Source organism: Malus domestica, chromosome 05 (assembly GCF_042453785.1).
Source record: "Malus domestica chromosome 05, GDT2T_hap1".
In the NCBI taxonomy this organism is placed as follows: Eukaryota; Viridiplantae; Streptophyta; class Magnoliopsida; order Rosales; family Rosaceae; genus Malus; species Malus domestica.
Window position 1 is genome coordinate 38700178 of NC_091665.1, and position 16005 is coordinate 38716182.

The following is a 16005-nucleotide window of genomic DNA, read 5'->3' on the forward strand; positions in this document are numbered from 1 at the left end:
CAAAATGCGTTTAGGAACGTGGAATATAGGAACCTTAACGGGAAAATCTATGGAAGTAGTGGAAGTGATGGTGAGGAGAAGGATAAATATTATGTGCCTACAAGAAACTAAGTGGGTTGGTAGTAAGGCAAAGGATCTAGAAAACTCAGGGTTTAAACTTTGGTATTCGGGCACAAATAGAACGAGAAACGGTGTCGGCATCATCGTGGACAAGACCTTGGTACAAGATGTTGTAGATGTCAAGAGGGTAGGAGATAGAATCATGGCAATCAAGATTGTAATAGGACAAGAACTTATCAATGTGATTAGTGCGTACGCACCTCAAGTAGGGTTGGATACGAGTTCGAAGGAGAAATTTTGGGAAGATCTTGGAGACTTGGTGCAAGGAATTGCTCAGACGGAGAAGTTATTTATAGGAGGAGATTTAAATGGACACGTGGGCAGGGAGACAGGCAACTATGGAGGTTTTCATGGTGGCCATGGTTTTGGGGAGAGAAACGAGGATGGGGAAGCTATCTTGGATTTTGCAATGGCATATGATCTCTTCTTAGCCAACACCTTCTTTAAGAAGAGAGAAGAACATGTGATCACCTACAAGAGTGGGTCGTCAAAAACACAAATAGATTTTCTTCTAATGAGGAAAGGGGATCGTATAACTTGTAAGGATTGCAAAGTTATACCAGGAGAGAGCGTGGCTAATCAACATCGCTTGTTGGTGATGGATGTACATATCAAAAGAGTAAGACAAAAGAACAAGACTTGGAAGTGCCCAAGGACTAGATGGTGGAATCTAAAAGAAGAAAAACAAGTCATTTTCAAAGAGAAGGTAATCACCCAATGTGTGTGGGATCGAGAGGGGGAAGCTAGCCAAATGTGGGATTCCATGGCTAGTTGTATCCGAAAAGTAGCAAAAGAGGTATTAGGAGAGTCCAAGGGCTTTGCCCCACACCAAAAGGAATCTTGGTGGTGGAATGAGGAGGTACAAACAAAGGTGAAGGCTAAGAAGGAATGTTGTAAAGCCTTATACAAGGAGAGGACCGATGAAAATGGTGAAAGGTATAGAAAAGCGAAGCAAGAGGCGAAGAAAGCTGTCAGAGAAGCTAAGTTAGCGGCTTACGACGATATGTATAAACGACTAGATACCAAAGAAGGAGAGTTGGATATCTATAAACTATCTAGAGCAAGGGAAAAGAAGACAAGGGACCTAAACCAAGTGAGGTGCATCAAGGATGAGGATGGAAAGGTTCTTGCTACAGAGAACGCGGTTAAAGACAGATGGAGAGGTTATTTTCATAATCTTTTCAATGAAGGACATGAAATGAGTGCTTCTTTAGGGGAGTTGAGTAACTCAGAAGAGTGTAGAAACTACTCTTTTTATCGTCGAATCCGGAAGGAAGAAGTGGTTGTAGCTTTGAAGAAGATGAAGCATAAAAAAGCAATAGGCCCAGACAATATACCAATCGAAGTATGGAAACTTTTGGGAGAGACAGGTATAACATGGCTCACTGACCTTTTTAATAGGATTTTGAAAACGAAGAAGATGCCAAATGAGTGGCGAACGAGCACTTTGGTGCCTATCTACAAGAATAAGGGCGACGTACAAAATTGCATGAACTATAGGGGTATTAAGCTAATGAGTCATACAATGAAGCTCTGGGAGAGAGTCATTGAGCATAGATTGAGGCAAGAGACACGGGTTTCGGACAACCAATTCGGGTTCATGCCAGGGCGCTCAACCATGGAGGCAATCTATCTCTTACGAAGATTGATGGAAAGATATAGAGATGGGAAAAAGGATTTACACATGGTCTTTATAAATTTGGAAAAAGCGTATGATAGGGTCCCAAGAGACATTCTTTGGAGGATTTTAGAGAAGAAAGGAGTACGAGTAGCATATATCCAAGCTATAAAGGATATGTATGAAGGAGCAAAGACTGCCGTAAGAACTCATGAAGGACAAACCGAAAGCTTTCCCATAACTGTAGGATTACATCAAGGCTCATCCTTAAGTCCTTACCTTTTTGCGTTGGTAATGGATGAGTTAACAGGACATATTCAAGATGATATTCCTTGGTGTATGCTTTTCGCAGACGATATAGTGTTGATAGATGAAACTCAGGAAGGGGTAAATGCAAAGCTTAACCTTTGGAGAGAAGTGTTGGAATCTAAAGGTCTTCGCCTAAGCCGATCAAAGACAGAATATATGGAGTGCAAGTTCAGTGCAAATGGAGGCCAAAACGAGTTAGGGGTGAGGATCGGAGATCAAGAAATACCAAAGAGCGACCGTTTTCGTTACCTAGGATCTATCTTGCAAAAGAACGGAGAATTAGATGGAGATCTCAACCACAGAATACAAGCTGGATGGATGAAGTGGAAGAGTGCATCAGGCGTATTGTGTGACCGCCGTATGCCACTGAAGCTCAAGGGAAAATTTTATAGGACGGCAATAAGGCCGGCGATGCTGTATGGCACAGAATGTTGGGCGGTGAAACATCAACACGTACACAAAATGGGTGTAGCGGAGATGAGGATGCTTCGTTGGATGTGTGGGCACACGAGAAAGGATAAGATTAGGAATGAGGATATCCGGGGTAAAGTAGGAGTAGCCGAAATTGAAGGAAAGATGAGAGAAAATCGGTTACAGTGGTTTGGACATGTGCAAAGAAGGCCTACTGACGCTCCGATTAGAAGATGCGACTATGGGACAGAGGTTCAGGGCCGAAGGGGTAGAGGAAGACCTAGGAAAACTTTGGAAGAGACTCTAAGAAAAGACTTAGAGTACTTGGATCTAACAAAGGACATGACTCAGGATCGAGCACAATGGCGTTCTAAGATTCATATAGCCGATCCCACTCAGTGACTTGGATTTTCCAAGTCTCCAACCGAGAAGTTTTCCTCACTCGGGAAATTAAGGGAACACTACCCCAACCTACATGCTCTACTCAGAAAGCTTCAACATACAAGCTTCAACAAAAGAAAATTCAAAGAACTTAGCGAAGAAGGCTTTGGTGTATTTAACACAATACGTTGAAATGAAGGAAAGCTTATTTATTGATATCCCCGATAAGCTACAAATATGTACATATACATGAGTCAAAATAAACACACAAGAGGGAGCCTTCACAAAGGTTGCTTAGGAGAAGTCTCAGCAGTCGGTAGAGCCCCAGAAAGAGAAGGCACCGGAGGGGGATCATTTGGAGCCTCAGTACTGGACAGAACCCTAGAAGGAGGAGGCATCAGAGGTTGATCATTCGGAGCTTCATTACGTGGTACAGCCCCAGAAGACGAAGGCAATAAATGCCTTTGGAACAAACCCACAAATCTCTGATGATCAAGTAAAACCTGACCATCAGTTTCCTTCATCTGGTCAAGCTTCCTCTTCATGTTTGTAGCATAGTCATGTGCGAGCCGGTGCAACTGTTTATTCTCATGTTTGAGCCCTCTAATCTCTTGTTTGAGACTCATCACTTCAGCCGCCAATGATTCAACTTGGCGGGTTCGAGCAAATAGGCGTTGGGCCATATTAGACACAGAACCTGCACACTGAACAGTGAGAGCCAGCGAATCCTTAACAGCTAACTCATCAGACCGTTTGGAAAGTAGTCTGTTATCTTTAGGAGTGAGAAGGTTCCTGGCCACCACCGCAGCGGTCATATCATTCTTCATCACGGAATCCCCAACGGTAAGAGGACCAGTAGGGGAGACGAATGATGGGCGCCATATGTTGTCTGGAGAAGGCGGGGCTGCCTCTTCAACAAGGTTCAAGTCAAAACGACGGTCGGAGGGGCCAGACATTTTCAAAGGTGTTGAAGAGAGAAGAGGTCGGACAAATCAAGATCTTAGAAGTGCAAGAATGAAGCTTCTACTAGTGGAGATTCAAGTGTGCTTTGGAACTTAATGCCAGCCCCTATAAAAATCTGCACTCGACGGAGCTTCAGAAATCGAAGAGGCGCCTGCTCAGAAATCGAAGAGGCGTTTGCTTTCTCAAAAGCTGGGCTGCTTAGAGATCACGAGGGTTGATCTCAGAAATCGAAGAGGCGTTTGCTTTCTCAAAAGTTGGGCTGCTCAAAGACCACGAAGGCCGATCTCAGAAATCGACGAGGCGCTCGCTTTCTCAAAAGCTGGGCTCCCCAGAGACCACGAGGGCCGATCTCAGAAATCGAAGAGGCACCTACTTTTCCAGCCTTGTCAGCACCTGTCACACGCACACTCAGCTTTGCGGAAATTATGGGCATTCTGTCGAAGACTTCTGGGGAAGTAGAAAACACATGAATCTTACTTTTCAATCACCCACTTCCCACACGCAACAATAGCTCATGGGTACCACAGATAACTTTGCCAAAGTTCTCTGCCAAAGTTGAGCACGTGAAGCTTGAAGCTCCCACTACATCGCTCTGACCAAGAAGGGTAAAAGAATAGCAAAGAAACAGCACTAACAAAGTTTAGACCCATAAATTTGGAAGGTCTAGCTACCATATTATTACCCACAAGGGTAAAGGAACAGTACCACTGCTGGATAATTGGAAAGTCCCTGTGTGTCAACCTCTGTGCTTCGTGGCAAGGTAGACTAGCAAACATGTCCAACCTTTACTCACATTCGAGAAAACACTCCCAATAAGATTGCTTGCTCCAAAATCGAAGAGGCACCGTCCTCCGAATCTCGAGAACCAGACTCCCAACATGACTACTTTCTTAAAAATCGAAGAGAGGGTAAAGGAACAGTACCATTGCTGGATAATTGGAAAGTCCCTGTGTGTCAACCTCTGTGCTTCGTGGCAAGGTAGACTAGCAAACATGCCCAACCTTTACTCACATTCGAGAAAACACTCCCAACAAGATTGCTTGCTCCAAAATTGAAGAGGCACCGCCCTCCGAATCTCGAGAGCCAGACTCCCAACATGATTACTTTCTCAAAAATCGAAGAGACACTGCTCCCCGAATCTTCGAGAGCCAGACCCCCAGCATGATTGCTTTCTCAAAAATCGATGAGGCATCGTTCTCCGAATCAATCGAAGAGGCGCTCGCTTTCTCAAAAGCTGGGCTGCTCAGAGACCACGAGGGCCGATCTCAGAAATCGAAGAGGCACCTACTATTCTAGCCTTGTCAGCACATGTCACACGCACACTCAGCTTTGCAGAAATTATGGGCATTCTGTCGAAGACTTCTGGTGAAGTAGAAAGCACATGAATCTTACTGTTCAATCACCCACTTCCCACACGCAACAATAGCTCATGGGTACCACAGATAACTTTGCCAAAGTTCTCTGCCAAAGTTGAGCACGTGAAGCTTGCAGCTCCCACTACATCGCTCTGACCAAGAAAGGTAAAAGAATAGCAAAGAAACAGCACTAACAAAGTTTAGACACATAAATTTTGAAGGTCTAGCTACCATATTATTACCCACAAGGGTAACGGAACAGTACCATTGCTGAATAATTGGAAAGTTCCTGTGTGTCAACCTCTGTGCTTCGTGGCAAGGTAGACTAGCAAACATGCCCAACCTTTACTCACATTCGAGAAAACACTCCTAACAAGATTACTTGCTCCAAAATCGAAGAGGCACCGTCCTCCGAATCTCGAGAGCCAGACTCCCAACATGACTACTTTCTCAAAAGCGAAGATAGGGTAAAGGAACAGTACCATTGCTAGATAATTGGAAAGTCCCTGTGTGTCAACCTTTGTGCTTCGGGGCAAGGTAGACTAGCAAAAATGCCCAACCTTTACTCACTTTCGAGACAACACTCCCAACAGGATTGCTTGCTCCAAAATCGAAGAGGCACCGCCCTCCGAATCTCGAGAGCCAGACTCCCAACATGATTACTTCCTCAAAAATCGAAGAGACACTACTCTCCGAATCTCGAGAGCCAGACCCCCAGCATGATTGCTTTCTCAAAAATCGAAGAGGCATCGTTCTCCGAATCTCGAGAGCCAGATACCACAGACCACTTTTTCAAAGTGCTCTGACAGAGTTAAAACATGTGAAACTGGCAGCTCCCACTACCGTGCTATGACCAAGCAGGGTAAATGAATAGCATTACTACTTGTTGTTAGGGAAACTCCTATATATGTCGACCTCCATCCCCAACGGACAGGCAGACCTGCAAAAATGCTCAACCCTTCATCATATCTAAGAGGGCACTCCCAACGAAGCCTTTCGAAATATTCAGCTTTCTTTCCCCCCGATAATACCTCTGCAAACAAGCTATACTAGAGCAAGAATATCTCATATCATCAGGGTTAAAAGCAAGAGTATCCCATATCATGCTTTTTCCCTGTCTTTTCCTTTGGCCTTGTTTTTACCTGCAAGACAAGGAGAAAGAGAGCAATCAGTCAGCACTTGGAATCAAGCTTCCAGCCAGGAACTGACTGCCTGGAACCCCTTACCTGATTACTTACCTGGCATTGCTCTCGAGTACTCATCTTCAACATCTTATGTTTCCAGGGAAGATTTCCGCATCTGCTTGAGGAACAGATAGGGCAAGTGCGAAGGATACAAGGAAGCATGTGGAGACAAGCGTAACAGCACACGTGCCGATACATCCATTACTCTGTCAAAAGCAAAAGTATCCCATATCAGCAGGGTGGAACGTACTCTAGATTTGATGGACTTGTTTTGACCCTCAAATTCTTCAGTCGGCCTTATACTCTGGAGGAAACCAGAAAACCCTCCAGCTCAGTTCAAGAATAAGCCTGTGGAAAGTTACTTCTTCAAAAGCAAAAGTATCTCATATCATCTCTTCTCATTTTTCTTCTCTTTATCCTTCATGCTGCTGCAAGATGGGGAGAAGGTGAACAATCAGTCGGAGCTCTGATTGCTTACCTTGTCTGTCACCTCTTTCAGCAGACCCCCTAGCTCGGCGACTTGGGGGACTCCTACTACATGGTTTGTATCGCGCTTGACCAAGCTTGAAACTACAAGTAAGCTTCAAGTGAAATTGATACATTACCTTGTGCATCTCCACCAGTTAAAGATATCACCCCTGGATGGAGGAAGAGTACTTCCAGAGAAGATGCCACATCTACCTATGAGACAGATAAGGCAAGTCAAGACGACACCACACTCCGATACTTAGAAGTTTATGATTACGAGATCATTCTCCCACAATATTTCCTAATGTCATTTGTACTAAATCATTCACTTGTACTCATTAAAGGAGAGCTTGAACCCATGTACTTGTGTAAACCCTTCACAATTAATGAGAACTCTTCTATTCCGTGGACGTAGCCAATCTGGGTGAACCACGTACATCTTGTGTTTGCTTTCCTATCTCTATCCATTTATATACTTATCCACACTAATGACCGGAGCAATCTAGCGAAGATCACAAAAAGCGACCGTTTTCGCTACCTAGGATCTATCTTGCAAGAGAACGGAGAATTAGATGGAGATCTCAACCATAGAATACGAGCTGGATGGATGAAGGGTAAGAGTGCATCCGGCGTGTTGTGTGACCGTCGTAGGCCACTGAAGCTCAAGGGAAAATTTTATAGGACGGCAATAAGGCCAGCGATGTTGTATGGCACAGAATGTTGGGCGGTGAAGCATCAACACGTACACAAAATGGGTGTAGCGGAGATGAGGATGCTTTGTGGGATGTGTGGGCACACGAGAAAGGATAAGATTGGGAATGAGGATATCCGAGGTAAAGTAGGAGTAGCCGAAATTGTAGGAAAGATGAGAGAAAATCGGCTCCGGTGATTTGGACATGTGCAAAGAAGGCCGACTGACGCTCCGGTTCGAAGATGTGACTACGGGACAGAGGTTCAGGGCCGAAGGGGTAGAGGAAGACCTAGGAAAACTTTGGAAGAGACTCTAAGAAAAGACTTAGAGTACTTGGATCTAACGGAGGACATGATACAAAACCGAGCGCAATGGCGTTCTAGGATTCATATAGCCGACCCCACTTAGTGGGAAAAGGCTTTGTTGTTGTTGTTGTTGTTGTTGTTTGATGATGGTGGCCTGCTTCTGTGCAATTCTAAAGGTAGTCGGTTGATCGTTGGTAGAAGTATTATTCGGAAGTGCTTAGCATTTGCCTTTCTGTTCAAGGTTGGCAGTTTTTTGCCTCATATTTTCTAAGCTGGCGATTCCTCGTTCTTAGCATCCGGATAATCTGATACACACGACAAACCCACTAAACCCCTCAAAAACTTGAAAGTAGGTCTGCCAAATTTTTACACAACTCATTAACTTGATACTAAATGATACGAAAATAACAGGTTTTGGGTCAATTTGTTAACGAGTCTGGTCGTTATCGGGTGACACATTAAGAACCCAATGAGACACTCTTTACCCAATATAGACATTAGGCATGATAACTTCTTGTATAACTCGTTAACCCGCACGAAACGATACGACTCGTTAACGAATCAGATCATTATTGGGTCACTTGTTAAGAACCCATTAGGATAACGGATTTGATTTGACACGACACGACTCATTTCAATGAGATACCGTTTGCCATATTTAGACGTTAGGCATGACAACTTCTTGCGTGACTCGTTACCCGACACGAAACGATACGACTCGTTAACGAATCAGATCATTGTTGGGGGTCACTTGTTAAGAACTCATTAAGATAACGGATTTGACACGATAAATACAACTAGTTCGTCAGGCCTACCTGAAAGCATCAGGCTTTTCCTGATTCCAAATATGCGCGTCTTTTGATTAGATGTGAGTGTGTACGATCTGTTTACGTACTTGGAAGAGGGGAAACCAGTATTCGAAGAAGTATGGATTTGTACTATTAGAGCCCCACATCTTCTTTCTTTTGATCATGTATGTGTTTGTAATCGTATGAAAAGTCGAGAGTCAGAATAATTTCAAATTTCAACCCCCATGCTTAGCGAACACGCCATCAGAATGTTTCTTGCATTGATAATAATAAAAGCTAACGATGCAGAGAAGAGTTGAGAGAGAAGATTGTCAAAATTGCTGATGCGTTTGTGCAACCAAGAAAGAAAAAGATTAAAGCAAGGTAGCTCTACGTTTGTTGAGCCAATGTGTCTAGAAATTCTGGGTGACATAAGCAGGGGCAGATTAAACCATGATGCGTGTGGGGTTAGAAAGTTTTTCCAAACTACCTAAACCCAACAAACCCTAAAATTATTGGATTGTTAGTCTAATCAAAGAAAACTAACTACATGCCTCACTTACTCAGCAACTGGTTCTGTCACTATAAGAAGCAACAAAGCACTCACTCTCTCTAATTCAACCATGGCTCTAGAAAATGGACAGAAACCCGAGGATAGGGCGGAGTTAGCGGCAGTGACGAAGCCGACGGACTGGACTATTGTCGTGCTGAGGGTGGTTGGGTTTTTTGCCACGGTGACTGCAACCGTTGTAATGGCAAGCAACAAAGAAACCAAGTCCTTGGTGGTTGCCCCACCAATAAGCGTCACTCTCACAGCCAAGTTTCAGCACAATCCTGCAAATGTGTAAGCCTCGGTACTCTCTCTTTTTTTCTACCTCCCATACAAACAGAAATTAGAGGACCCGAGTGACGGTTTTCGCTATTGATGATGATGCAGGTACTTTGTGATAGCTAATGGAATTGCAAGCCTTCATAACGTGTTCATGATAGTTGTGCACTTTTTCGGAGACAAGTTCAAGGACAAGGGCCTTCAACTTGTGATGGTAGCCGTTTTAGACATGGTAAGCAAACGATTATTCCTTTTAATACAAGCGATATTCGAGGTCGGGAAGAATCGAACGCAGGGTAATTATGTCAACTAGACTGTATATTTTTGGTTGTGGAATGCAGATGATTGTGGCCCTGGTATCTTCGGGCGATGGTGCAGCAACCTTCATGGCAGAGCTAGGGAAGAAGGGAAACTCGCACGCAAGGTGGAACAAAATCTGTGACAAGTTCGAGAAGTACTGCGACCGTGCCGGCGGTGCCATCATCGCTTCCTACATCGGACTCCTCTTTTTGCTGGTTATCACAGTGTTGTCCATCATCAAACTACTCAAAAGAAATTAGAACTGCATTGATAATATAGTCCTTTTCACTGTGTCAAAATGTATTGCTTTGTGTGTGCCATGAAATCATCATGTATTTGAATTTGAATGATTTTTCTGCATCAACTTAATAAGTGATTCGTGTATTATGAACTTCAAACAACCTAACTTTTATGTGTACTGAAGTGAGAAATTTTTGCGTGCGACTGTCACACAGTCACAAACGCATTTTAGTACTTACCCAATTCATCGGCAAGTCAATGCAATCATCCCAAATTTAATTTAAGATTGTGTACATTGATGACGGAATAAGTGGTGAAATTTAAAGGTGAATCATAATCGGTAATCTTACTAAAATTTGGGACACTTTGGATGCGGTCCCTAACTATCAATATTCTTTGACTAAAACCTTTGTGTTTTTTAGTTTTTTATTAAAGTCATTGACATTAATGTAATAACGTATTTCTATGTAGATTATTTTATTTTTAAACTAAAAATAAAATTTGTAGTTATTTATATTAATGAGATTCTAAATAAAAACTCATAATTTATGGGATTAAAATATTAAAGATAAATTATACTCTCCAATATATTATGTGTATACATGGGTACGTTCATAAAAAACTAACCAAAACATGGGTACATTTTTCAAAAACACAAAAAAAAAAAGAAAAAGAAGATATTAGGCTTAATAATTGTTAAGCATTTCTTCTATTAAATTTGACATAGATACATTCTTAAATCAACGAAATGGAATGTACCCATATAAGTTAAAAAAAATGGATTAGATAAAAGATTGAATGAATTTTATATGAAAAATGGATACATTTTATATTAAAAAAGGGTACATTTTTCATATAACAAATTGGTATATTTAAGAATGGGTACCTATCATTCTTTTATAAAAATTTAATGGGTAAAACTTATTCTGATTTTATTTTTTATATTTTGGAAATGTTTGAATTGAAATTAATAGGAGTTTATTAAGGGTGTGAGTATTAAAACTCTAAATCAATTACTAATTTTTATTATAAAAATTATGTAACTGACATATAATTCATTAATATATTAATGTTAGGGACTTTAATCAAAATCTAAAAACTAATAAGGTCTTAGTCAATGAACATTAGAAACTAAGGACCGGATACTAATTTTTCCCTAAAATTTTCATAGAAAGGGTACTACAACTTGCTGAGTTAAAGAAATCATGATTGATGCTTTGAATTTGAAAGAGAAATTATAATGTATAGGAAGTACCCATAAATAAAAAGAAAATTTGCTACTGCAACGTCTCACATTGAACTCTCGTAAATAACGAGTTTGATATTTAATTATGACTGATTCATAAATTGGAGATGTCGGTTGAAGAGATTTTTCAGTGCATCCAAAACATCAGTATGTGTCATAATACAAGTAGATGGACACTTAAAATCTCCACTAATATTATGACGCATGATAAAAGAGCTTGTGTTCTCAATACGTGGACAACGAGAAAATTTTCAGTGCACGAGGAACACGACTCGGTATACAATGTGTTATAATACAAATGTTTGAATACTTTAAAAAAAAAAATTCTAACTGCTTAATTATGGAAAAGGATCCGGCAAGGGGATCCTAGAGATCCCGTGATTTCACTCGTTTAACGTAAATCATGCGGTCAGTTTTCATTAGATTATATTCATTTTAAATTTTAAATTTTGAAATGATTTCTGACCACACAATATACAATAAACAAATAAGATCACCGAATTCCTAGGATCCTTATAAAAAAGATTTAATTATAATACTTGTATATGGAACCGTGTTCACATTGAAAAAGCCCTCGTGAACAACAAGAGCGAAAGAGAGTTTTGGGTTGGCCCAAGATTGGAATTAAATCCATCATCGAAAGTACATAAAACGTTATAATAATCGGCCCTCTATACCCTTCGTCCTCCACGCTTCTCTCTCAGATCTGCAACTGTAAAAAAACCGATCGAAATCTCTCAACAATGGCAGCAGTGGCAGCAGGACCGGACCACCTCTTTAACCTCCGCAACAACTTCTACTTGGGCGCCTACCAGGCCGCCATTAACAACAGCGACCTCCCCAACCTCTCCCCCGACGACGCCGTCGAGCGCGACTGCCTCGTCTTCCGCTCTTACATCGCCCTCGGAAGCTACCAGCTCGTCATCAACGAGATCGACGCCTCCGCCGCCACTCCTCTCCAGGCCGTCAAGCTCCTCGCCCTCTACCTGTCTGGCCCCGATTTCAAGGTACCGTCTTCAATTTTGAATTTCGATCCCGATATCACACACTGTTGAATCGAATCGGATTGAATTGGATGTGTGATGAATTGAAAGGTTTGGAATTGTGCAGGAATCGGCGATCTCGAATTTGAAGGAGTTGTTGGCGGATCCGGCCGTCGGAAACAACCCTACCCTGAGGCTGATTGCTGGGACGGTTTTCATGCATGAGCAGGACTACAATGAAGCTCTCAAATACACCAATTCCGGAGGCACTATGGAACTGTACGTCAATCTTTTCACTTTACCTGATCACTTGGGCATTTTCGTATTCTGATTTTACTTAAGATCATGTTCTGATTAAACGCTATGATCAAACTTGGTAACTTTATTGTTAGTTAGATTTTCTCTGAGGCTCTGCATTGTCGTTATCTTTCGAACGGGACACACCCGAAATGCTTCAGATTTTTAGTGTCTTTAGCTTGATTAGTGATTATATCGATGTTCATTGGATTGAGCAAAGAAGTTAATTAGAGGGATCTATGAAGTAATGGAAAACCCATTAAAATGTTAAGAAAATAAATTTATAAATTGAAACAAACTCTGGGGTCGCTAATATGTGAAGCATAGAAACCAATTGCCTTTGCATGCTTGTAAATTCTAGATGGCTTATGCGATCCTTCTGTTGGGTAGTGTCTTTATCGATGTCAAATTTAATCTTTGATGTAATTTATACCGAGGCTAATGATATTTAAGTGTTGAAGCAGAAAGCAGAACCTGATGATGTGTTATTTTCTTAAGCCTGATACATGCTGCTTATGCATTTGCAGGAATGCATTGAATATCCAGATATTCCTTAAAATGCATAGGTCAGATTACGCGGAGAGACAGCTGCGGCTCATGCAACAGGTTGACGAGGACCACACGCTAACTCAACTTGCAATGGCATGGTTAAATCTGGCAGTGGTAATTAAATATTTGTCTTCCTTTCAGTTGCCCTGAAATACTAGATATCACAGTTCATGTTTGTAATTTCACATTCTTCGAAATCAGGGTGGTTCCAAGATACAGGAGGCATATCTCATCTTCCAAGATTTCTCTGAGAAGTCTCAGGCTACGAGTTTGATCCTCAATGGAAAGGCTGTTTGCTGTATGCATATGGGAAACTTTGATGAAGCCGAAACACTACTTCTTGAAGCACTGCAAAAGGCAAGTACCAAGTTATATATTGGTGGCTTTTCTAGAGCTTTTAAGGTGTCTACAGTTTGTATCCCGTCAATTAGAAAAACTTCACAAAGTCAAAGGCTTACTAAACAAAATTACATGATTACATCATTATGCATGCTCAACTCAAATCTGACTAAATCAAAATGACTATTTTTGCTGGAATTAATAAACAATGAGTTGTATACTTGTACGTCATTTGTTGCATTTTTCTGCTTTTCTTGTTTCCCTATATTTATCTCTCCATGTTCATCTACTTTCCCGTTTACTCGGAAATCTTGTATTGTTGTAATGGTCCATTAATACACATGAGCATTCTCATATTGCCAACTGTATAGGAGCGGCATAGGATTACGCATATTTCTTTTAAGACATTTTTAGAGTAATAAAAGTGCCATTTTGTTCTGCCACAGGATGCAAAGGATCCAGAAACTCTAGCCAACCTTGTTGTATGCTGTCTTCACCTGGGAAAGCCATCTTCTCGTTTCCTCAGGTAAATCTCAAAGGCTACTTCATACTGCCGTTGTGACACGTCTTTTTACGTCATCCATAAATTTTGTTATTTCATATTATCATAACACTGGAATTATTTGTATTTGCCCCATATCGTGTGCAACTGTAGAATATAATGGTCAGTGATTGAATGTTTTACTGTTTTTCAGCCAGTTGAAAATTGGGCACCCAAATCACTTGCTCGTCAAGCGGGCCGCGGAGGCAGAACAGAACATTAACCAAGCTCTTCAAACAGCTGGTTGAAACCTCAGAAGTGGTTTGTACACGAGCCGATTAGTGCTATTATATACTCCTTACATCTTTCGCGACGGCTCATCTTTTGATTTGTAAACTGAGAAGATATATATTCAACTGAAAAGATGTATTTAGTAGACAGAGGTCAAATCTTTGGGTATGGTTTCTTTGATTTTTCAATGATATGGAGTCCAAGTTTGTGATTAATTGCACTCGCTTTCAGCATTTTTTTCCCAATACTGTGATGTTTTGTACATTACAGTAACATTTTTGTTAGCATTCAAAAGATAAAACAGTAATCCTGCTACAAAATCCACAATTTACAACTTGATTATTGTTAAATAATAACTAAGCTTTATCTCACTGAGTAGGATCGTCGGCTGTATGAATTTTAGACGCCATTGCTTTTGCACCAAGTCTTTCATTAGCGACTTGATTATTGTTAACTATTAACAATTTCAATTATTTCTTTTCATGGTAAAAACAAAGTGCTAAGCATATAAACTATATAGTAGAATAGTTTTACAAATACAAATGTTATTTTTTCAAGAGACATTTATGGTTATGTTGTTTGATTAGGGCAATTCTCACATTGAATGCGACCAAATCACAGAGTCATACTTTTGTGAAAGATGCCATGTGGATGATGGCATTTGTAATCAGAGTTTGTAGAGCTATTTGATTAGAGAAACTCTTACACCGAGTTGAGACTAAATTACAGAGAGTCTCGTCCCATCCTGTAAGATGTTTATGGATGATGTGGTTGAACATCCGTACTTAGGTTTATCTCATCTTCACACACATACATTGGCTACAAATTCCGAGAAAATATACAAAGAGAACCAAAATAAACTTTTGGTTAATCGTTTGATATAAACATGAAGCACAAAATCTTCTCTACTCAATCGTTTCTTAGTTTTCTTGACAATATTCTAAACTATCTTCTAATCTACAAATAGGAAAATTTGAATTTGAGCACCACAAAACATCCATGCTGTTTTGATCAACTGACTTAACTCACGTCTGTTCACGATGCTCAGAACCCTAACTAATCTTCCTTTGGTTATACTTATAATATCTTTGACTAATTTTATAAACCAAAAACACTTAAGTTGGAGTAAGAAGTTGTTGAAAAATCTAAAACTGGAAAGGAATTTTAGAATATTTTTATGAAAATTGAATAATAGTCTAAACTATATAAAATCATGATCTAAAGATATTCATTAAACAGAGTCTACAAAAATGGATCAAATCGTTGGATTCGTTTCAATTGAGAGATTTAATCTGGTATAAATATTAGAAAGCGCAGAGATCCCATCTTCGCAATATCTTCCCAGCTACGACCAAGAGCAGGAGGACCACGAGAATCCAGAACGCAGGCACATTCCTCACCATCCAACCAATGAACCACCCCATAAAATCTAGCCCTAAAAGCGTGACATTGTAGAGCACAAACCTGATCACGTAGAACGCAGTTTTCAACACTGTTCCGATAATTAAAGCTATCGGGTTCGACATTATGCAGCAAAGACGACGCCGCCGCCCGTTACAGCAGCTCCGATAATCTTCTGAGACGAAAGGCCAAGGCCGTCTACTGATGCTCTCACAGAGTTTTCCGGCTCAAAAAGAATACGACGACCATGCACTGTATATTGCAAAGACAGGCTTAAATACTCATGCTTAAGTTCTAGAAATATTAGGGAAAGAAAGTAGCAGTGGTGTTTCTTTGAGAGCAAGGAAGACTAAAAGGGAAATTACAGTCTTTCATCATTAATTGTAATAAAACTTACTACAAGTATATAGTTAACTACTGTTCTGATAAAATGTAAATAAATTAAAAAAAAAAAAG

The 16005-nt window shown here is 40.7% G+C and overlaps 2 protein-coding genes across 2 annotated transcripts; both read left to right on the top strand.

Annotated features, from left to right (window-relative positions):
* Positions 1 to 9033: 9033 nt before the first annotated feature.
* LOC103415027 (CASP-like protein 1B1) lies at positions 9034 to 10106 on the top strand. Its single transcript, XM_008353384.4, has 3 exons — positions 9034 to 9437; positions 9531 to 9654; positions 9764 to 10106. The coding sequence occupies exons 1-3, from the start codon at positions 9217 to 9219 to the stop codon at positions 9980 to 9982; spliced, it is 564 nt and encodes a 187-aa protein (XP_008351606.2). The 5' UTR covers positions 9034 to 9216; the 3' UTR covers positions 9983 to 10106.
* Positions 10107 to 11751: 1645 nt separating this feature from the next.
* On the top strand, positions 11752 to 14363 carry LOC103412338 (coatomer subunit epsilon-1-like). Its single transcript, XM_029103009.2, has 6 exons — positions 11752 to 12215; positions 12319 to 12470; positions 13016 to 13151; positions 13239 to 13394; positions 13823 to 13902; positions 14072 to 14363. The coding sequence occupies exons 1-6, from the start codon at positions 11952 to 11954 to the stop codon at positions 14163 to 14165; spliced, it is 882 nt and encodes a 293-aa protein (XP_028958842.1). The 5' UTR covers positions 11752 to 11951; the 3' UTR covers positions 14166 to 14363.
* The last annotated feature ends 1642 nt before the right edge of the window (positions 14364 to 16005 follow it).

Bases quoted from the DNA above. Each gene is read 5' to 3' on its own strand.
- LOC103415027 (XM_008353384.4), top strand. From the start codon at position 9,217: ATGGCTCTAGAAAATGGACAGAAACCCGAGGATAGGGCGGAGTTAGCG. The intron at 9,438-9,530 runs GTAAGCCTCGGT...ATGATGATGCAG, and splicing joins CAGCACAATCCTGCAAATGT to GTACTTTGTGATAGCTAATG. The intron at 9,655-9,763 runs GTAAGCAAACGA...TGTGGAATGCAG, and splicing joins TGGTAGCCGTTTTAGACATG to ATGATTGTGGCCCTGGTATC.
- LOC103412338 (XM_029103009.2), top strand. From the start codon at position 11,952: ATGGCAGCAGTGGCAGCAGGACCGGACCACCTCTTTAACCTCCGCAAC. The intron at 12,471-13,015 runs GTACGTCAATCT...ATGCATTTGCAG, and splicing joins TCCGGAGGCACTATGGAACT to GAATGCATTGAATATCCAGA. The intron at 13,152-13,238 runs GTAATTAAATAT...CTTCGAAATCAG, and splicing joins CATGGTTAAATCTGGCAGTG to GGTGGTTCCAAGATACAGGA.